Source organism: Mus pahari, chromosome 21 (assembly GCF_900095145.1).
Source record: "Mus pahari chromosome 21, PAHARI_EIJ_v1.1, whole genome shotgun sequence".
In the NCBI taxonomy this organism is placed as follows: domain Eukaryota; kingdom Metazoa; phylum Chordata; class Mammalia; order Rodentia; family Muridae; genus Mus; species Mus pahari.
This window is the reverse complement of record NC_034610.1, coordinates 34,689,678-34,713,816: the sequence shown is the minus strand read 5'-3', so window position 1 is coordinate 34,713,816 and position 24,139 is coordinate 34,689,678. Positions and strand designations below refer to the sequence as shown.

The window sequence follows — 24,139 nt, the reverse complement described above, 5'->3', positions numbered from 1 at the left end:
TTAGGGATTGGTTCTTGCCCATAGGATGGATTTAAAGTTGGTTGGCCATTCCCTCAGTCTCTGCTCCATCTTTGTTCCTGCACATCATGTAGGCAAGATACGTTTTGGGTTGAAGGGTTTGTGAGTGGATTGATGTCCTTATTCCTGCACTATGAATCTTCCCTGGCTACTGGAAGTGGCCCCTCATGCTCAATATCTCCCATTACTAGGAGTCTCAGCTAGAGTTAACCCCATAGACTCTTTGGAGACTCCTCTGACCCATACAAGAGATGCCTTCCTCCCAACCCCCACTAATTTCTATTCTCATTCCCCCAACTCTTTCTTCATGTGATTCCTCTTCTACAGTTCTCTCCTCATTTCCTCTCCCGCCCACTTTCTGATTTTATTTTATTTTTTAACTTTATTTTATTTTTCTATTTTATTTCCCTGTCTGAGTGAGATTCAGGCATCTTCCTTTGGGCCCTCCCTGTTAGTTTGTGGGGCATTGGGCTATGCAAAGACAGTCTGGTTTCCAGTCGAGTTGAGGTCTGAACCCTGGGACCTGGTGGTGATAATTCACCTACATGGGATGGAAGGAGTTCTTTCATGTCTCCTGGAATCCTGGCTCCTGTTGATGTTACCGCCCCCACAGCCCCCACAGGAGAAGCATGTCCCAAGCTTCTGACCTTCAGGCTAAACTCCTCCCCAGTTACCTAGCAACAACAAACTGTAAGAGGGCCTGTTTGGCCCCTCCCACTCTCTTGCTCTCTTACTTCTCTTAATCCCCTTAGTCTCCTCTCTCCTCTCCTCTCTCCTCTTACTCTCTTCCTCTCTCTCCCTCTTACTCTCTAGCCTTTTCTCTCTCTCTCTCTCTCTTCCCCCTTCTCTCTTTCCACATGTTCTCTTTCTCCCTGCCTTTCTTCAATAAAGCTCTAAAACCATAGAGTGTCTCTGTTCATCAAGGCCTGCTGCACAGACTCTTCATCTGCGTGGGAACCTCTCCCCCTAAGCTCTATCTCCCATAACCCCGGGGTTACAGGGTGTTGCCTTGGGGTCGCTGGTCAGGGGCTGCCCTTTGTCCATCCTCCGTCGAGTGGGGTCAGTGGCTTAGATGCCCACCGGGGCCAAGTGGAAAGCGTCTGGCCCTCCTGCATCTGCCTGCCCAGAGCATAGGAGGAACTCTGCCTGGGCACGGGCTATCCTCCCTTCCCCCTTCTTCCCCTGCCCCTTCTTAGTTCCCATATTAGTTGACTTCTTTGAATCTGTAGATTATAGTGGGTGGGTATCCTGTGCTTTATGGCTAATATCAACATATAAGTGAATATCATGTACATACCATGCATGTCCTTTTGGGTCTGGGTTACTTCACTCAGCATGGTATTTTTTCATTCTATTCATTTGCCTTCAGGTTTCATGAAGCCCTTGATTTTAATAGCCGAGTTGTATTCCATTGTGTAAATGAACCACATATTCTTTAGCAATTCTTCAGTTGAAGGACATCCAGGTTGTTTTCAGTTCCTGGCTATTATGAATAAAGGTGCTATGAATATAGTTGAGCATGTGTCCTTGTGGTTTGGTAGAGCAACTTTTGGGTATATGCCCAGGAGTAGTACAGGTGGGTCTTGAAGTACAACTATTCCTACAATTTCTGAGAAAGAGTCAAATTGATTTCCAGAGTGGTTGTACAAGTTTACACTCCCACCAGCAATGGAGGAGTGTTCTCCCTTGCTACACATTCTTGCCAGCATGTGCTATCTATCACTTGAGTTTTTTATCCTAACCATTCTACTGTGTGTGAGACAGAATCTTAGGGTCATTTTGATTTGCATTTCCATACTGATTTAATGATGCAGAACATTTCTTTAAGTGCTTCGTTGCCACTGGAGAATCATAAGGTTGAAAATTCTCTGTTTAGCTCTGTACCCCATTTTTATTGGGGTGAGTTGCTTTGTTGGTATCTAACTTCTTGAGTCCTTTGTATATTTTGGCCCTCTGTTAGATGTAGGGTTGGTGACAATATTTTCCCAACCTGTAAGCTGTTGTTTTGTCCTTTGGGCAGTGTCCTTTGCCTTAGAGAAGCTTTTCAATTTCATGAGGTCCTGTTTATTTTTTTGTTTTTGTTTTTCGAGACAGGGTTTCTCTGTATAACCCTGGCTGTCCTGGAACTCACTCTGTAGACCAGGCTGGCCTAGAACTCAGAAATCCTCCTGCCTCTGCTTCCCGAGTGCTGGGATTAAAGGTGTGCGCCACCATACCCAGCTGAGGTCCTGTTTATTTTATTATTTATTTAGTTTTAAAAATATAGTTTTACTTCTTAAATACTGTGTTAGCTAGATCAATCATATTCTAAGGGGAACGTTTTCTTTAGAGCTACAAATCAGGTTTTTCTTCAAGAAGAACTTCTTTCTCCCTGGAATCCACTCTTCCCTACTTCCTTTTCAGAAAAGAGGTTATTGATCTAGCTAGGACTTCAAGTACTATATTGAAGAGACAGGGGGAGAGTAGACAGCCATGTCTTGTCTCTGACTTTACTGGAATTGTTTAAGTTTTTCTCTATTTAATTTGATGTTGGCTATTGGCTTAATGTATATTGCCTTTATTGTGTTTAGGTATGTGCCTTGTATTCCCAATCTAGCCATGACTTTTTAGCATGAACTGGTGTTGTACTTTGTCCAAGGCCTTTTTATTTTAGTATAATTAGTGAAGATTGTTAACAATTCTTTCACGGGAATCCAGTTTGCCACTTCATAAGATGGTTTACAATCGAAGTGAGAGAGAGGACCTACCATGGCTATCTTTTATTGTGACCAAGTATGCCCATTTAACACATTGTTTTAACCAATTAAGGGTACTGCTAAGTTGTGTTCAGTATTATCAGCGTCTGTGAGAATGGTCACTACTTATTTCTGGCACATCTCATCACTGGAAGTGGAGATGATGTTCTCAGTGAGTGATGGCTGCCCATTACTTCCTGCAGCACCATTTAATGGTCACTTTCTATCACTAAGAGACTCCTAATTTCATTTCTGCTGTTGTAATAAATTATCTTGACAAAAAGCAACATGGGCAAGAAAGGGTTTATTTGTCTGAGTTTTTAGAGTTGATAGTTTGCTGTTGGAAAAAAGCCAAGGCAGGAAGGTACTCTATATTGAAAATTAGATAATTAACTAGGAGCACTAAAAAATGGAGATTGGAAATATAAGATTAGTAAGCATATGTCTGTATCAGCAGTAATTAAAATTATATTTAAAGAATTTAAAACATATTTAGAATATACATTTTTGTATGCAAATTCAATCTTATTTTTAAGTCATGTATTCATTCTGCTACTCAAAACATATTTGCTTCATTATATGCTCAAAAGGCATCCAAAAGAAGGAAAAGTATTGGTATCACTATAGACATGCTATAATAATATATTTCAGAACCTAAAGTAGTCAATCAGATTAGTTCTGAAAACTGTATCTCACTTTTCTAACATATGATGTTAACATCAGTTCTTTTTTTAATAAAAAGGTAAAAGCTAGTGGAAATATGTCATGGTGGCTGATGGTCAGGAGTGCACAGATCCTTCAGTCATTGAATGACACTCCACTGCTTTCTTCTCATCTTTAGGGTTGCTGGAGAAAGATAACAGTGGATGACTTCCTGCCATTTGATGAGGAAAATAATCTCTTGCTTCCAGCTACATCCTATGAATTTGAACTCTGGCCGATGCTACTGTCGAAAGCTATCATTAAGCTGGCAAATGTTGAGTACGTAATGGGAAACTATCACTTATCTGTGTGACAATAACAGGGCAGGGGCAACGACATCCATGCTGAGGGTCTTTAATAAAATTAACTCAAGGAAATCTTTCCTTCTACACAATGTAAACATTCAAATATAAAAGTTAATGTGACCATAGCATGGGTTTAAAGTATTGGTTTAACTGAGTAAAAGACAAAATCCACCCCAAGAAAACACACTCCAAGCGATTCTGCACTCTGTTTTCTTTAGGAGTGCATAGTGTATCACAGAAACTACTTCATGTTAATCAGAGAAATTGTTTCTTAGGGGAAAATATTAAATCATTTAGATGTTAAATAATATATACATATATCTAATTAATGTTTTTGAATCTGTGTTTGCAGCCATAATGCATAAGCCTTAAAAAGACATGAGCTCTTAGAAGGATGCCAAAGTTCTCTTGAAGCTTTCGTCACCATTAGGTCACCTGATGTCATCATGATGAAAACTATTCCTTTCCTTCAGTATATTTGAAAATATGCTTGTATTTATCTGCCTGCAAGACTTTTGCACCCCCCATAGAAGTCAGCCATGTCCTACAGACAAACCTTTCTTCCACTTCACTCCCTGTGAGAACAAGGCCCAGATTCTGGAGTTAGATGTGATGGCAACTGTGCATCCTCACATATACTGTACATGCCAGATCCCAGAACCTCTTGCAGTGTGCAGTAGCAATTGAGGAGGCCCTGTCAGCCCACTGCCAGAAACGCAGCCCTTCCCTTCTCGAAGGATCATTAGCAAGCAATAGGATTCGGGTGGCAGGGATGTACTGTGTGGATAGTCTTCTGACTGCTTCTTTTAGTCTCTCAAGGATACATAACAAAGCAGCCACCACATTGCCAGCCTCCTCCTCGAGTTTCTTGGTTATCCTCAATTCCTCCTGGCAATGTGCTTCACTCAGCGTTCAGTCCAGCATTTCAACTGATTTGTTTGTTTGTTTGTTTGTTTAAAACCTTTGCCCAGATTATTTTTTCTTTTAGGTAGATAAATATTATTAAGTACTTCCACCAGTCACAGTTATGTCTGCTTGGCAAAAATAAGTCTAATGCTCTTGGTGTCACTAAGAACTGGAGCTGCCAGGTTGGTGAGGCATTGAATAGATGACCCTGTGGCAGTATTTCATTAGTCATAAAGCCATGGTTCTGTGTAATTCATTAAGAACATGACTAATAGATTAATTCTTTTAAAATAAATAAACAAAGCCAGTGTGAACATAAAAGACTAATTGGAGTATAGTATATTTTTAAAAAAGATTTCTAGGGAACCTACCTTACCTGACATCACTTATAGTTTTTCTATAAATTCATCTCAGATTTGATTTTATATGTGAGGTTTAGCATTCTGCAGACAAACCTAATGCATTTTGATGATTTACATACCCATGTGGAATATGGAGAGAAAAGAGCATCATTTCCATACGGCTTGGAAAGTTGCTTATAAAATGAAACTGCCAGAGGCATTTAAGGGATACAGGGAACCATATACCACGTTTATGTTGTCTTGGAGAAATGTGGAGGCGTCAGAATTCATAATCCACTAAATAAGCCAGTGCAAACTATAAACAGTGGGCTATGTCACTGACAGGCTATGAATTCCTTCCAAAGGAAAGGATGTGTCTTGTCAGTCCAAAATGTTAGCACCATGCTTGGCATAGTATAGACTGTGCTTCTACTCTGGGGTGGAAGGGTCCATGATATTTCTCTTCATTGACTAATTAATGTACATCTAAACATACTAGCCAGCCAAGGAAAGCACACATAGGCAGAAATGACCATCACAGAGCATGGGTTCTGGTTAATGGCAACTTCTGACCTTATATCACACTGCCAGGATAGACAGATATTTCTCATTTCTGTTTTACTGTCAAAGTTTCACTAAGGATTCCTCATGCTCATCTTGAGTTGCCATGCAAGAGATTTAATATGCAGCCTCATGATCATCTCAACATAGCCCCTGCAGTAGGAATGGTAAAACTGCTCTACTTTGAGAAGAACAGAGTCACACAGATTGTATTAACAAGTTGGTAGAAAGTTATACTATAAAATATGAGTATTTTATGTTTAGCAAATCAATGGAAACTTTCTAGCTTTCAAACAAATACTTCCTAAAATGTGACCTCCTTGTCCAAAGAGAACAACAAAAATTATATCTTCATGCTTTCAAAATACATGTAAAAGTTTAATATTGGGTCCACTCAGGCACTTATTTTACAAACAAAAAAGCATCTACCTTGTAAGATAACATACGCTGTGGTGTGCAGCTGCTAGGATTCTCTACATTGATTCCTATGGTACTCTGGAGAGTGGTTCCTACTCCTTATTTATTGCTATGTGTTTCCAAATGTTGGTAACTGTAATAACACGCATTCTTTTTTTTTTTTTCCAGCATCCATGTAGCACACAGGAGAGAGCTAGGAGAACTCACAATAATCCACGCTCTGACTGGGTGGTTACCTGAAGTCATCCCCCTTCAGTAGGTTCTTCAAACAGATATTCATTCATCTATTTATTATCTCTGTCTATCTATCTATCTATCTATCTATCTATCTATCTATCTATCTATCTATCTATCTATCTATCTATTGGGTGTAGGGAGTGGTGTGCCAGGGTATACATGTGGAAGTCAGAGGATGATGTGTGGGTTCCAGGAATCAAACTCAGATCAGCAGGAGTCACAAGATGCACCATTTACATTCTTGGCTATCTCGTCAACCTTTCTTCAGTAGATTTAAAGGCTAAGTTGCTCATATTTTTATTTTTTCTTTCCAACATCTTTTTAAGATGTTCTTTAAGATTAATTCAATAATGGTCATGTTTTACAAAATGTTTGGGAGCACAGCATTTTATAGTATCATTTAAAATGCCTTGTAAGATTTAGGGTCAGTTATTCTTCATTATATAGCAGAGCAATACACTAGATTCCTTGTTGAATCAAGGACAGACTAATAATAAAACAGGCAATCAGGCAAAATTTGTTTATCCTTATCTATCTACAAGATTTATGCCCCCAGCACACAGAAGGCAAGTCTTTCATGTGATACGGACAAACCTTTCTTGAACTACGGTTCTTGCAGTACAACTCAACATGCCAATGAGTCACAGGTGCTGGAGCTGGAAGCACATGATGACTGTAAAGTCCTGCTCTGTTGAGCATCCTCACATGCACCCCAGAAGTCTGATCCCATACCCTTCTGCAGTGACACAGCAACTCCATTCTCCACTTAGCTTGCCCTCACACCTTAGCAGACCCTATCAGCCCTGTGCTCAAAGCTCAGCCCCTCCTTTTCTGTAGGAAGCATAGCTTTGGACAGTTATATTTCATGCGTGTTGGGAGACATCCAGTTACTTAAATAACTAGTTTTGAACCTAAGCTTGTACATCGCCTTCAAGAAAGAATACTGTACTGTTAGGGAAGAGGCAAAACAAAGGAAAAACGACTTTGAGCCGGGCGTGGTGGAGCACACCTTTAATCCCAGCACTCGGGAGGCAGAGGCAGGCAGATTTCTGAGTTCGAGGCTAGCCTGGTCTACAAAGTGAGCTCCAGGACAGCCAGGGCTATACAGAGAAACCCTGTCTCGAAAAACCAAAAAAAAAACAAAAAACAAAAACAAAAAACAACAACAACAACAAAAAAACAAAACCAAAACAAACAAACAAAAAACCAACTTTGAGTTGCTGCAGGTGGCAGTCTTGGGAAGACAAGTATACACCTTTGCTTGAGAGGACAGATCGGTATAACTTGCTGTGCAGGTCATTCTGATGTGGTTTGGAGCCTCATTCAGTCCACAGTTGTCTTCAGCTGTCATTCTTTGTCTGCTCTGCTTAGCAGTGGTTCTGGGCCTGTCCTCAATCAGTATATGTGAGCTGAGTTAGTAATTTGTAAAGTATTTTCAAAGTCTTCCCCCCCCCAAAAAAAATGTGTAACAATTTTTTCAGGCTCTCCAAGCAGAAGCATGAACTTGCCTCTCTTCCTGAAACTGTTGTTTACACTGACTTCAAAGGATTAGTCGAAATTAGTGTAGCTGATTAATTACTGTGGGAAAATCAACTCAGAACAGAGAAAATAAGGAAGTGGGTTAGAAAAAGTATAATCCCCCCAAAAGTGTTTGATATGCTAGTGAATTCTAGAGCATGGATTGGAGAGGGGCTAGGGAGGAGCATCATATGCTAAAGGCTTTTGATACCACATTCAAAAAATTCCCCTACCATCTTCAGAGGGAAAGAATATCACTGGAAAATCCTATTCACGAGGATGCCTTTATATACATATAGCATTTATACATGTATATCATATATGCACATACATAGCATTTACAGCATATATTTACAGCATATAATCACATATAGCATATGAATATGTGTATATATCGCACATGTCGTGCATTTAGCGCGCCTGTTCCCTCTGACAGCTTGACTTATACTCTAGTTTTGGCCTCTGTATCATCAAAGCAGTGTGTATACTAGGAATGCAATAAACGCATGGTCTGTGAATAATATTTAAAAAAAAAATTAGGTAACAATTGAAATTAGTCTTGGGAACTAAGGCATTAAGTATCCTGTCAATAACATCTTGACATCAGGTAGAAAAGCATCCTCTGGAGATTAACACAAATGTATTTCCCCTTAGTCCAGCGTATGTGGACAAAGTTTGGGAGCTCTTGAAGGAAATCCTGCCTGAGTTTAAGCTCACGGAAGAGCCCAGTTCTGAAAACAAAATCACAATGATAGACAACAAACTAAAGGAAGTCACGAAAGAGAACAAGGACGGCAAGGACCTCAAAGACGCCAAGGACATGAAAGATGCCAAGGACATGAAAGATGCCAAGGACATGAAAGATGGCAAGGACATGAAAGATGGCAAGGACATGAAAGATGGCAAGGACATGAAAGACAGCAAGGACATGAAAGACAGCAAGGACAGCAAGGACAGCAAGGACAGCAAGGACTTCAAGTCGGAAGTCTCCCTTACAAGCGTGAAGGCTCCTGAGAAGGGCGACAGAGCTGCAAAGGGTGAGGCACTGAAAGGCAGCCAACAGGCCATGGCACAGAGGTGCTATACAGCCCCTGTAGAGGCTAATGGTGTTTTGTCTTTGTTTTTATGTCGCTATCATGTCTTAACAGTCCTTTGGATTTTAGAACTCTCAATGTGTCTTGTATCTCCCTTTTAGTAAATAGCACAGAAAATTCTCAATTTTGCTCATATTAAATCACTGCTGTATTAGGAGGAGATAGGACTGAAGTCTAAATCACTAGAATATCTTTCTCATATTTATATGCAGAATGGGATGGATTCACACAACGAAAGTAAAGAACTTACCTTGTTGTTTTTAGGGAGTGAGCATGGGTTACATAAATTAAAAATTTAAGATGCGGGTTCAAATATGAAGAAGATTAATTTCAAATTAAGTTTTACAAAATACACAGTCATTTCTATTTTCAAGATAAAAACTTGGCAAATAATTTATTATGTGTTCACTGGGACTATCTTATAACTATGTGTATGAAGAACCTGCATATTAAGTAGAATTAAATCTACTAGAAATATTCAGATTTTTTCTGTATATTTTGGTAGTATCTAAAAGGTTCATTCAACTATTAATGCTTTAGAAAGTATTAACATTTTTGTCAAAATTAGTCTTTATGAAGATTGTTTCTAACCTAGGAGGGAGAAACAGAAAGGACATAAACTGTAGCCAGCCTGGATACGCATATGAGCTACTCTGAGACCCTGTCTTAAGAATCCGAAGCTTATCACTCAGTGATGTAATGCTCGCCCAGCAGAGGCAAAGCCCTGAGTTTGACTCCCAGCTCTGAAAAGGCAAAATAAATAAGAGAGCATATCTGCTAGTGTTTCTAAGTAGTATACAGAAATTTTTACTTCAGATCTTCAAAAATGTACCAAGATCAGCCGTGTGAGTAATGTGTGCACACACAGGCCTAGCTTGATGAAAATAAGCAAAGAAATAGGAATGGATTATTTTTTAGTACATTCCCAATTAGTTTTCTTTCTAGAAGCCCCTTTTTGATGTTTCATAAATTAATTTCCAGGCATCTAGCCATCAGTATTCACCTAAATATTCTCTTTGCTGATAAAAGTGCTATTAATTTTCTGGGCATTGGTGGTAATCTTGGGAAGCAGAAGTAGATGTGGCAGAAGCCACCTTCTGAACCCGATGATCTAGTGGGAAACGCTGACTAACAAAAGGAAGTGATGGTATTCAGAAACTAAAACATGAACTTAGAAGGGAAATACAGGAAACAATGGCAGACAGTGTGGGGCCTGTTGTAGTCTGCAAAGATGAGTGGGGGTAAGTCAAACAAAGAGGGCTGTGGCCAGAGCCTTGGCAGCAGAGGAGAACACAGGCGCAGCTACCATAAACACATGGAGTCTGGCCGGGTATTGAAGGGCAGGGTGTGGGATGTGTGCAGCAGAAGTAGAGTGAAAGGGAAAGAGGGTGAGGAAGAGCTGGATTTAAAGCAGGCAGGAGTGATCAAGGTGAGTGTTCTAGATCTCGTGTGGAGCCCTGCTCTTCATTGTAAGCATCACTGACAGGCAGTGAAGACTTTACGAGGGAATCAAGATGGAATTTGCTTTTTCAAATGTTAGTTTTGACCACAACAGGCAAGAATATTTTGGGAGATTTGAGAGAGATTAGCGAGGAACTTGTGGACCAATGTAGAGAAAAACAGTTTGGAGACTGTGGGGCCAGCACATGTTAGACAAAGTGGCCTCTTGGGATACAGAAAGTTGAGAGACCCAGTCAGATAACTGTTTCAAAAAAGAAAAAGGAAAAAGAAAACTAATAATAAAATAGCAGAAGTGGGTTTGGGTAAGTGATGTAATTCTGAGTTATTCAAACTGGATACATGGTGAGGCTTACAGGAAGGCACCACAGAGTGATTTGGGTCATATTTAATCTGAAATGCTTTGAACATAATCACATGAACTTTTATTCTCAAACTGGCAACGGGCATTTAGGAGGCATTCACAGATACATGATGAGTGGTATTCCTCAAAAAAGACAGCCTGGCCTAAGACGGTAGGGACTGAACTTGGAGACTGCAACTATCTGAGAACGGGCACCAATGACAGACTGGGGAAGCAGAGCGATGAGTGACCAGAGAGGTGGGGTAAAGAAAACATGAGTGTCCTGGTATTAACATGAAGTGGGTCGGGGTGGGGTTGTTTCTCCAAGAAAGAGAAACACCATATAGGATACTATGAGAGGTGAGCTATGATGTGAACTTCAGTTCCTCCATCCAATGTGGGATGTTAGTAGATCCTGGGATTAGTGCACATGGAAAGCTGTGGAAGAGAGTTAAGGGGACAGGAAGAAATGTAATATACAGACAGCTCTGTGGGAAACTCGGCCTTGAAGAACAGCAGTAATAAATTGGAAGCTGGTAGTGATTAATGTGTCGGATACATTCCGTATACCTGTGACTCCAGTGAGGGTATGCAAAGCAGCTCCCTAGGGTGGCCCTCCAGCGGGCTGTGGATCTAGCTCCCCCTCCCTTCTCAGGAAGCTGACACCACCACTGGACACCACCACTGTCTTTAAGATGAAGTTCCCAGTCACTGGATAGAACTGTTGTTTTCCTCGTCCCTGAGGAGCCCTGGCTCCTCTGATCTAACGGGCAGGGACATTGGGGCGGTGGGGTGAGCAGATACAGGTGTAGGTAAAGTTAGATGAGGCTGGTTTAGAAAAGGATGGGGATTCCTGATGAGAGACTTGAATAGTCTCTCTTTCTAGGAAGCCTAGTCATGAGCTGCGAGTGAGGTTGAGCTGGAAGATAGAGACTTGCTGGAAGTGTAACAGCAGTGTGGAGAGGTTTGCGGAGCTAGGTGGGGAAAAGTAACGTCCCATAGCACGCAGACGTCAAGTTGTTTATAGTGGGGGTTTCCCGAAATCATGGAACTAAATGACAGATAACCTGGTAGTCTAGTGGTAAACATTTAAAAGAGCCAAAATATTTTTTCTATGTGTGTTGTTATGAGATACATTATAAATCAAATTCCAAGTAGGAATTTGAGAGTAAAGTTCACTTTTAAAATTTTAAATGAAATCGCATATTGCTACACAAAGTTGCTTAAATTGATATTTATACAAAATAAAGGTTTTGTTAATCTAGTTTTTAATACTTAAATTTCTCAGTTAAACATCTCAGCCTATATTTAAGGTTATACTCATGTTTGCTTTTATGTCTAACATACATTTAAAGTATGCTTCAGATGCTATGAAACAGGCTTATTTTCAATGCTAAGGAACATTATAAGTCGTTTAGATAATAATCTTTACTAATTGTGCATCAACAGGGAACCAGTGAGGGAAACCAGTGAGGTTTATAAATCTAGCAGTTGATACAGAGAATCTAAACTCACATTCTGAATTGAAGTGATTTATTAGGCAAGAAAAAAAAATCTTGACTTTCCTTAATTAAAAGAGATAGTCGTTCATAGACCTGTGTTCATGAGCAAGAATTCAAATAGTGAGGACGGCTCAGTAAATGGTTTATTGCACAAGCCATACTGAGAACAGGCCATTAGTTGATGCCTGTGGTTGGATTGCCATCTCACAGAAGGATATTTTACTGAAAGAAAATGGTGTTTTCTTGCACTCAAGGCCCCAAGTAGAGAAGACTAAGAAGACCCTGGAGAGAAAGGACTAAACACTCCAGGCATGCTTTCCTGGTTTTGTTTGTTTGTTTGATTCCATTTTTAAAATGAGAAAATTAGCCTGGAATTATAATTAGATATAAGTAAAATATACCCACCTGGCTGGAGTGGGGGCCTCCTGGTGACAAGCACTTCCTGCGGAGCATTTAGGATCTGAATCTGGACTCTAAGCAAACACAAAGAGAGCATGAGGCTACTCGTGTAACCCCAGTGCTGTGGGGGTCAGACTCAAGTTTACCAGCCCATGAGTCTAGCTGAAGCTAGGGCTCCAGATTCAGTGGGAGGGAGATTCTATACCAAGGGAAGGGGGAGAAACTAGGAGAAGGACATCCACATTTCCCTGTACCTCTACATGTGCACACACGTCACAGATACCCATGCACACATGCACACACACACACACACACACACACACACACACGCATGTATCCAAGTTACTATCTGCATACACCATAAAATTATGTATAATAATTTAGTTTTTATGCAAATAATACATTAATTCTGCCCAGATTTTATAGCCCATGTTAATATATTGGGATTGTTTTCTCTTGCTTTAGTGTGCTATTTCTAATCACAGAAGATTACATTTGGGGAGAAATTAAGGCTATATAACTTTACATTTGAGTGTTATTGTTTGACCTTCTTTAGGACACACTGGCTGAATATATAGCACCCTCTGGGGTTTTCTAGATAAAAGATTTACTATGTTTTCTTAATGTATCAGAGAAAGCAGATGCAAGAGACCTTGGGAAGAAGAATAAGAAGGATGGAGAGAAGGAGAAGGAAAGATTCAAATTTTCACTCCATGGTTCGAGACCCTCATCAGATGTTCAGTACTCTATGCAGTCCTTGTCTGAGTGTAAGCTCTCAGTCTCTTACAGTAACTATCTTAGTCGCTACCTAAGCTGGTGGAAAATGTTTACATGCTACATTTTCTCCTTTGAAGTGTCTAAGTAAGCACGTTCAAGTTTCCCCTCGAACATCAGTCCTTTGTGTCACTGATGGGTTGCATGTTGGAGATGAAAACAGGAACAAGACTGCCTTTGACCTTTAAACCTGCTAAATGCTGCTTCACCCCCACCCCCTTCTTTGTGAAAGTAGAGGTAATAATACATTCCCTTCTGCTGCCTCAGAACTCATTTTTACCCTGGGCATCATGGCCCATGCCTTTAATCCCAGCACTCTGGAGGCAGAGGCAGGTGGATCTCTAAGTCTGAGGCCAGCCTGGTCTACATAGTTAGTTCCAGGCCATCTGAGGCTACAAGGTGAGACCCTGTCTCAAAAAAAAAAAAAAAAATCCAATGAATAAGTCAAGGAGGGAGGTTAAGAATGAACAGGATGTGACTAAGGTTTGGGCTGTGAGCACTGCCTAAAGTCACACTGAATGTATGACACCAAGCTAGGGAAGCCTTTTAAAGTCAAGTTCTAGCTCTGCACACCAACACAGCAGCATCTAAGGGGGTTCTCAGAATTAAGATTAAAATCCAAACCATTTATCTGATTCCATGTCACACTTCAGCTTACTTATGAAGAGTGTTTGAATTCTTAAAAGTGCCTAAGACAGAACACTGGGTTGTACTGAGCTCTATAGGGCGAGTCTTACCTGACATAAGAAGTTTGTAGATCTCTTCCCCTACAGAGGTGATTTTTTTTTTTTTTTGATTTTTTTGTTTTTTGGAGACAGGGCTTCTCTGTATAGCCCTGGCTGTCCTGGAACTCACTTTGTAGACCAGGCTGGCCTCGAAATCAGAAATCTGCCTGCCTCTGCCTCCCAAGTGCTGGGCGTAAAGGCATGCGCCACCACGCCTGGCTCAGAGGTGATTTTAAGTAGATTTTGAAGGTACATTTTTCTTTCACCAGCTGCCTTCATTTTAGTGTTAAGAGATTAGGAGTATTCAAAAGATAGCTGACTTATAGTCCCACTTCCTATGGGAAATAATGATTCCATTATTTTTATTATTTGTATTCTACTTGACAATAGAAATATAGTATGTTTTAACTAGTTCTAAGAAGGCATGGGAAATTTAATAAAAAAGATGTGTTTTATTAATTTGCTGTAGTTAATGTTTAACACAGCAGTAATTAAAATAAAAAGACATTCATAGTTTTAAAATTCTATAAAGACGTTAAAGAAGGGGAACAGAAGTTGTATAAATATTTATGCATGCTTTTCTTCTTTATGTGCTTTCTGTAATATAGAACTACTATAATATACTACATGCTAATATGTGACATTTAAAGGTTTCCCCCACTAGTTTATTTTCAAAGCAAATATAAATATATATATAGCCTACAAATGCTTCAAACAGTACAGTTAATTTTTTTCCAATTATGTGAAGTTAAGACTCTTATGAGTATCCAGAATTCTTCTAAACAGTACTTAACAAAAATATGGGCCTGTCCTAGAGTTTGGACACCTTTAGCCATGTGTATTCTCAAGATTTTTACCAACAGAAGTGGAAAAATTGGTGGGGTGATAACAGCTGAGATCCTTAAGGCCCAAACTCATTAATAGTAGGCCATTTCTGTTTGCATTGTATTGCAATTGCAGTTGGCTATACCTAAGAGGTTTGGAGAGACAGTTTGGCTAAATGTTGTAGAAGGAAAGGGCGCTCTCTGGTGGACAGTGGCTAACCTTTGTCAAATTTGGACTTCCCTAAAAACTGGATTCTCATTTTATCCTCTTTACACAACTTTGTAGTCAGTACTTTAGAAAATTATGACCCAAATTATCTAGCAAATGCTTACAGTTCTGCATCCAATAACTTTATAATGTGTACTTGCATACATATGCCTACACCTACACTTCATATCTTATGCATTGTTAAAGACAGAGTCTAATGGGAACTCTGCAATGTGAGTTTCCATTCATAAAAGTAAACAAGAGGGTGAATTGTAGTCACTGGCCATTACTGACTGTAAAATTCTTCTGAGACAGCCCTGTGTAGACCTTTGTCCCCATAGATGGGAAGTCCTTTGGCATGGGCTGTGGTATTTTGGAACAATTCCAGGTGAGTTGGTTTGCCAGTCCAGGGAGTTGGATTTCAGGGTTCACCCTTTTAACCACTGCATTATCTTTTCCCTCAACATCTGTTGATAGTGCCACCTTTAAATGTTGAACAATTTCCTGATCAACTAACTTTAAATGTAACTTATAAAAAAGCTTGGATTCAGATTGTGACATTAATGAAAAACACTCAGGTTTTAATATATGAACTAATCAGTCCTTCTAATATATGACAGAAATGTTACCAATAATATTAGAAATTTGAATTTTGACACAGACTTTTACATTACCTATAGGGTAACTTAGATTTTGTAACTTAGCAAGACTCTTAAGATGTATGGCAAAAGAGCAAAACTCAGTAATGATTTTGTGAGGTTGTAAGGAGGGCATTTCTGAGTATGAGAGAGGCTGCCAACATTTGTAATTTCCTCTCACCAATTAAGAGCACGTTATGGTGTTTATCTCAAGATGTTTTGAAAGTTAGATTAGCATGTGCTGTAACCCATGAAACATAAGGAATGATATCCCTCACTTACGGCTTGATCATGACACAATTCTCCCTTGCTGTCCTGGCACTGTTGAGAGTATAGCCATGGGTGGGAAGAGTGGGGAGTCATGAAAATCTTTGTGGAGATTTGCTTGTGGGTCTGTAATGCCCACTCCAGACTATATGGAAACAAAAAGAAACTAGCAGCATTTGTAAAGTAAAGTTGTCTGCTTCTTAGTGACTATTATAGTAGCTGGAAATATTTAGGAATATATATATAAAATGTTGCCAAGGTTAGAGTGCCAGTTATAAGGTGAAGATATGTGGGTCTTGCTTAGCAGTAGGGTGGCCGGCAATGAGTCAGGAAATATCTCAATCTCAACATTTGCCAAGATCTAGACATGTATCTCGGCAAAAATGGAAGCTGTTACATATCGGAAAGTGTTTATGAGGTTGGTGATTTTCTTTGTCAGAAATACACAGTAGAGTGCCTACGAACACACACTGTTCATTTATAGCACTTACTCTTTCCAAGGCACTGCAAATAAAAGATAAGCCAGGGAAGAATGGTCTGTAGTCCAAAATCTCACTAACAACAAACAAAAACAGCAGAAAAAAATGTTAGCAATCAAAGAACTACAAGGTTAAGAAGAAGGCTACTTCTTGACCATAAATAATTTAACCTAAAAATTTAAGATGCCCATGGTTTTCATATGCATGTATCATATACATGTGTCATTCATCCTCCCTCTCACTGACCAACCCTTGCCTCCCTCTGGCTGGCTTCCATTCTTTGTCCAAATAGTCCTCCTTTTCCTCTCATGGCATATAGGTTCCTTGATCCTCTTTTGTACTCATCTCTTAATATGTCTCTTTCTCCTTTATCACAGTCCCCTTCCTAACTTCACAACACATCTACATACATCCGCACACATGCATAATATCAAACTATGACATTGTAAGCCTGCTAGCAAAATTTCTCTGTTGTTGAGCTTTGCATCACGTTGTGGAATTACAAACACCCACTGGAGGAAAGTGATGTGAACAGTCTTCTAGTCAACCTACTCTTCTGCTATTGCTATAAAGAATAATCAATAATGGGGAGTTACCAGAAAGACTAGATATCATTTCCCGCTTACTTCTCACAATTGCACTTTTCAACCATGCACCTTGGATACATTTCCTAACCTATCTTCAATTTAGTTTTCTTACCTGAAAATTAATGCCCATACAGTTTATTACATAGGGCTTGTATGAGAACTGATTCATATAATGAACTTAATGCAGCACACATAGGAAGCATTCCATGGAAGTTAGTCAATCTAACAAACCAAATATCACATCTGAAGATAGATTAAAAACCTTTAGCAGGTGTTCCAGTGACTTGTAGTAATTTTGTAATAATTTGAAGTTCATTTAATGGTAAGTCACTGTTCCAGGCTGAGGTTATTTATTAAAAATTTGTTATAATTTAACAGAGGATGGTTCAATGATCAAGGTGATATTTAAGTAATTCTACATACTTTACAGCAGAGGTTTCTGATATGTGCTTAAAGGAAGCACAAAGGGCTTCATTCCATGTAAAATGAGTTATCTACATCATAGCAACATGGCAAAATCCTCTAGGCAAGAACACACTTACAATTAAGATGGCAGTTTTAGCAAGGAGGAAACTCATAAATACTGAAAAATATTTTAAGTCCATTTTAGAAGTTAGGATTTTAAATGTCATCTCTTCATATCAAAGTGGGTCTTGTTTTCCCCCTCCCCTTAAATTAGTCAATTATCAAGGATGCTTGAATGTAGGTATGTTTTACCATCTGGAAAGTTCGATTAAAAAAAAATCACATGGTTTCTGTCATGAGTTGTGATATTACGATATTATGGAACCCTTAGCGTCAAATATTTACCTTTAGGATATTCCAAAGGTGTGTGGGTTTATATCTAACAAAACAAGAAGGCAATGTACTGTTCTTTGTAAAATAAAATAGAATGATAGTAGAGATAATGGCTACCTATTGATTATCTGAGCTTCACTATAAATAATTCTTACTGTTTGTGAGATGACAGACACTGTTCAGAAGTTTTTGAAAAATTATTGACCTCCTCTATTCTCAGACACTTAGTTTTTGATAGAAGGACCATGGAATGTTCAGTGTTATCCTGATATATATAAAGCAGGTTTCAGGCCAGCTTTGTCCTAACACCTTGCTACAGAATTTAAATAAGAGGAAATGGTTTGTTGCAGGAAGGACTTCAGAAGTTCCAGCATTTACTGATGGAGTATAATTTAGGCCAAAATACTCTTATACCTAAAGATGTTCATATCAAAACTGAGAAAGAAGTGAATGTGGTGGGTGAGTTTATGTCTCCACTGAGCCATGTGGTACTCAGAAATCTGGGGAGACACTGTGTGAAGATGCTTTCTGGACGGTATTAATATTCAGATTAGCAGGAAGAGTGAAAGAGCTGATACTGTCCCCTGTGCACAAACTTTATCCAATCAGGTAAGTGCTGGATGTGAAAAGGCATATCCTCCTCTCCCGTGAGTGCGTATAGACTCAGACCAAAATACTGACTTTTTGTGGGACTGGAGTCTCTCTTTAGGCAGGAACAACCCATTGTTTCCCCTGGGTCTCTCCCAGCTAGTTGGCTCACCCTGCAGGTTGAGCAGTTGTTACATGGACCAACTCCTAGTAACCACTCTACTTCCATATTGAGTCTATATCTTAGACAGGGTTCATGCAGATGTTGGTACCATGACACAACATGCTGGTATAACAGATACTGAAAAATTATGAAGATGATTTTGAACTGATATGTGGATATGCTAGGAAGAGTTTAAGATTCACACTTGAAAAATCCTGAGTAGCTCTGAAGGGCTGGTTGGTAAGAGTTCCACATGTGAGAGATGCTGTGGTGAAAGTCCTAGCTGGAAACAAGGAAGATGTGATTGGAAATTGGGAAAAAAGTCCCTGTTGTAAACCAGAAAGGGAGGGGTTGCCAGAAGTGTTGCCTAGTGTTCTGTAGAAACAAAAGCCTGTTAGCAATGACACTGGATAGTTAGCAGAGGTGGTTTCTCAGCACAGTATTAGGAATGAGAGATAACTTCCTTACTATGAATAGTAAAATATGAGAGAAAGGAGGTGAATGGAAAGAATTGTAAGCTAGAAAGCAATAAAAACTTGAAGATTAGAAAAATATCTCGTCTAACCTTATCCTAAAACAAGGAAGCTTGTATAAGAGTGCCAAGGGTGTAGCTTGAAATCACCCATACGGAAGTTACCCACCATAAAGCTAAATCGGTCAAGTTCACAAAGACCAGGGATAGAAATGGCATTATTCACACAGAGGCCCCTTTAGAGGAGACACAGATGGTATTGATAAGGAAGGCTGTGGGTCTGTAACTCTACCAGATAGGACCATGGTGCTCTTTGGCTGTGAATGTGAATAAGCATGTAAGTCCCCAAGGTAATCAGAGCAATCAGGACTGCATCCCATGATCCTCTCGGACTGTTTTCACTTCATTTATAAAGGGTGGGCCCTACTTCCTGTTTTCAGTAATCCATAGCACCCATGCAGAGCGCCAGATGGGCCTCTTTGCAAGGGTTGTTTATAGGTAAAGCCACTGCAAAATGTTTTTACAAGTTCTCTGGCCACAGCCAATAAGGTAGAGCCACCACTGAGGGATGGAGGGGACAGTGGGCTCAGCAGGCTAAGACTCCAGACCGAGCTGAAGATGTAATGGAGCCTCGCTCTGCTAAGCTTTTATGCTGATGTCAGTGCCTACCTTGTCCTTTGTTTGTATCTCCATTGGAATATGGGGTTATATTTCTTATCCAGGGCCACAGGCTCATAGCTATGTAAGAACCCTAGGAAAAAACTTCTCAGTTTTCTTTATAGAGGAATAAATTTTCAATGTGTACATGTCAACAAACAAAAAAGCAAACAAACAAACATAAGAGTTGTAGGACGAAGTTTGGCTGCATGAGTCATAAGTCTTACTGCAGGGGACTTAGATGTTTCCGTGAGACTTTGGACTGGGGCCTGAGGTTGAACTGAGTTAAAGTTCTTGGTTCTTTTGGTCTGGGCTGAAAGAAATTTATGTATGAGCATGGCAAATACAGTCTAAGGAGGAGCAGAACATTATGGAGGAGATTGTTTCTCTCTTAAATTGAAATATTGAAGCCCTAAACTTATTAATATATTTTTGAGAGATTTTTTTTAAAGGGTGGTAGTTAAGGCAAAATCATTATAAAAAAAGTTACCAGATCTATTCCCCCCCCATTTCCTTCCCTTTCTCCTTTCCTTGTCATTGCCACTCCTCTTTTTTTCATAAGAGTCCATAATGAGAAAGTACTTGTCATCATTCATGTTGATAAGAATTATTCACAGTTTAATATATGTTTATTTTCCAGGTTCCTCAGCAATACAGTCCCCTCACATGGTTGTATATGCCACCTTTACACCACTCTATTTGTTTGAAAACAAAATCTTTACATTAGAGAAGATGGTAAGAATTCTAAACCAAAGATAAATATCCTTATGGGTGGTGGATGGGGAGGGACGTGTTCCTTGGCTTAGACTAAGAAGTTGGAACATTTCAAATCGTCTCAGTTGTTCATAGCACTATCTAATTATGTAAAGGTAAAATACAGTCACATTTTATTTTAAAATGTTTTTTCTATTATACACAATGATAAAGGATAGAGATAAAGGAACTAACAGTTCAGTAAAACTTGTGTACGTCACTCCTGATTAATGATTGCTTTTCAGCAACTCAAGTCCACATATATTCTTTTATGTAATTTTTAAAAGATTTATTCATTTATTTATTTTATGTATATGAGTACACTGTCGCTGTCTTCAGATACACCAGAAGAGGGCATTGGATCCCATTACAGATGGTTGTGAGCCACCATGAGGTTGCTGGGAATTGAACTCAGGACCTCCGGGAGAGCAGCCAGTGCTCTTCACTGCTGAGCCATCTCTGTAGCCCCTTATATTCTTAAAGTGGGATGATGTACATAAATTTGCACTCAGTTTTGGGAGCAACTGCCATGGCCTTCTTGCATCATAAAGCAATGCAGAAGAATGCTTTTTGCTTTTAGACAATTCATTGAATCAAGACAAGAAAATTTAATAAGTGTAGCCAACGACAATAGAGTTAAATTATGCATAGTGTAAAATTTAGGCATAGTCATTGTATACATGTTGGTATATATTATTTGGTTTTCTTCCTATGCACATATTCTGTATTGTGCTCTATGCTTTTGCTCAGAGTGGAATTCTATTTTACATTCCGTTTGGAGGCCAGATTTTTGTTTAACAGTATTACTAAGGTTTCTAATGGCAATACTTTTTAATTAACATGTTTAGTGATTACATGATATTTATGGAATTCTGCAATTTTGAGTCATTTCTTTGGTTCTGAGGGTGAAAAAGCAATTGCTCTCCTTTTATAATGATAAAATCTACCTATCTAGCATATTTAGACCAATGTAATACATGGGGTTCTACATGCTCTACAGTTGATACATTGAAGTAGTGATATTCTAAATGTAGTGTAGGGATGCAGTGTACACTGATTGTACACTGGTAGAACTGCACATTTTATCCATTTTGTTAGAGTTGAACTTTAATACTTTAATGAGGATTACCTTGAGAAGTAAATATTCCAGTAGGGTCAGGTGGCCACATGGGTCACTCTCATCCTTTAGGTTAGCATGGGAGCCCAATACCATCGTCCCAGAATCCACTATTACTAGCAAAAGTCTGCCACACAACAGCCATAACATTATAAAAATGATAGGACACATGCACTAGTGTACACAATAGGGACAGAGGTAGTTTCTGTTACTTTTTATCCAAAGTTAAATAGCAACAGCAGTGGTTGAATAGCAGGATCAGAAATGTTCATGGTATCTTGAAATCTGCAGCTCCCTACAGTCCAAGTCTGTGCCCAATTCTTCTCTCAAGCCAAGCCTTCTGGTGACTTTATGGATTCCCTCATCTTCCCCAATGTTCTTTAAATTCTCTGTGTGTCATGGGCACCATCTCAGATGTTCTAGATGGTAACAACTCAATGTATGGACCACTACAGAACATCAGCCATCTTTTGTGTCATGTCACGTCTCCTATCCAGGAAATGCTCAAGCTGCTTATTAAAAGTGTAACACTCAATACACATCAACTCATATTTTATGATACATATATGCTAGGCCAATGTGCTCTGCTCATACTGTATAGAGATGATTATCACAGACCAAGTTCTTTACCACAAAGTTCAGAGAACAGAAGTAAGAGGAAAACAACAATGAAAAAACTGTTATTCCTGGATAAATAGTAGTTTTATGGAGTAGTGGCAGGAATAAATACCTATGTGAATGAGGGAGGAAACCAGACAATCAGTGGGGGAGGGGAGACAGGACACAAACCGTAAACCTCTTTCTCTTTCTTCTAAAGGAAGCTAACTGTTTAACCTGAGGTGTGGGAAGTTATGCTAGCAAATAACAAGAAAGCATGTTCAAAGCAGAGAGAAGTTTGTCTTAGTCTGGAAGCAAGGAGCCCACATAATCCCCGTGTTCAGGGAACAACAGAGACTGAGTTCATTGTAGAGAATTTTCATAAGCAATTCAAGTTATAGTCAGGATTGAATCGAGAATATAAACACACTTAATCATAAATCCATAAGAAATGATTTCTTCTCTATTGAAAATTTGTAAAACGGAGTATATCACTAAACTTACAGCTCCAAAGAGTGTTAAGATCACATGCAATTAAAAGCTTGCTTAGTTAAGAAGCAATGGAGACTACAGAACAATAGAGAAAGTTATCACAAACTACCTTATGTGATCCAGTAGCCCTCCTCTCAGGCATTCTAAATAGCTCAGGCTGTGCATGAACAAGCTGACCTCACCTGTCAACTCTGGCCCCTTCTTTTAGAGAGTTTGAAATAGAATTGAGAGAGGAGTAAAGGAGTCTTGGAAAACAAAATTTTTAGCTTTTTTTCTTTTGCATGAATCATCCAACAGATATTAAGTATCTACTTAATCTTAAAAATGCTATTCTAAATCCCTCTTTACCCAAATTCCTGTCTATGGACTTCTGAGACCCTTTGGTGAGTTTTTTGTAGTCAAAATTTAACATAAATTTGTGGCACTACTTGATACCCAAGCATTGCATAATATATTGAAAATAAAATATGAGAATTTGTCATTTTAAAACTTGTTATGTTAAATCAGGCCAGCCCTTTGATAGATCAGTAACTGTTGGATGGAATTAATACCTTGCTTTGCTTTTCAAACTGCACTTTATATTCTAAAGTTGAGAGAGAGAGAGAGACAGAGAGAGACAGAGACAGAGACAGAGACAGAGACAGAGAGACAGAGAGACAGAGAGAGAGAGACAGAGACAGTGCACAGAGGGAGATAGAGAAACAGAGACAGGAGTATGTCTGAAAATTTTCTTTTGCCAAATGTCTACAACTTATTCTATTTCTAAGTTTTACTTTGACTGTAGCTTCATTTCAGGACATATGAATGTGTAACCCTTGTAGTAATGCTATTTTGAGGTATCCTCTTATTGAATGACCTTAAGTTCTCCCAAGTTTCCAGCGATTACTCTTAATGGGTGACTTGATTTCATTGAGGCTTTTTATACCTAACAGAATAAAGGCTGCAGGAAAGTTTACTTTTTAGATGGTGTAGAGAAATATTTGCTTTTAAGCTACTCTATAAATTACAGAAGTTTCTGATTTTTTTTAAATTGGTAAGAGACTGTAAGGAAAAAAAAAAAAGATAAAACACGGAAACACGGATTCTCTTTTAGACTACTTTTAAAAGCCAAAGCATCACTCTTCTCTTAATCTTAAATTTGTCTCATAGTCAGACATTCAGAGAGACAGAGAGACACAGAGGACAGAGACAGAAACAGAGAGAGAAAGAAGAAGAAAGTTGAATTAATCCACTCTATCACCACAGATTGCTTTAACATTTAAAGGAAAATAGCAAAATACCAGCTATACCAGAGCCAGTTCCTGTAGGAACTATTTTCTTTGTAAGGATTTCCCATGATTAGTTTCTATAACAGGATACAAATACTGTGTCTCTATGTCTCTGTGACCCTGTGTCTCTTGTCTCTGTCTCTCTGTGTCTCTTCTCTCTCTCTCTCTCTCTCTCTCTCTCTCTCTCTCTCTCTCT

The 24,139-nt window shown here is 39.1% G+C and overlaps 1 protein-coding gene across 1 annotated transcript in view; it reads left to right on the top strand.

Annotated features, from left to right (window-relative positions):
- Adgb (androglobin) overlaps positions 1-24,139 on the top strand; it is a 133,505-nt gene that overhangs the window by 33,037 nt on the left and 76,329 nt on the right. The window contains exons 6-10 of the mRNA XM_029533071.1: positions 3,595-3,734; positions 6,154-6,240; positions 8,395-8,642; positions 13,169-13,303; positions 20,357-20,451. Coding sequence (XP_029388931.1) covers positions 3,595-3,734; positions 6,154-6,240; positions 8,395-8,642; positions 13,169-13,303; positions 20,357-20,451 — 705 coding nt within the window. The remainder of the gene's footprint in view (positions 1-3,594; positions 3,735-6,153; positions 6,241-8,394; positions 8,643-13,168; positions 13,304-20,356; positions 20,452-24,139) is intronic.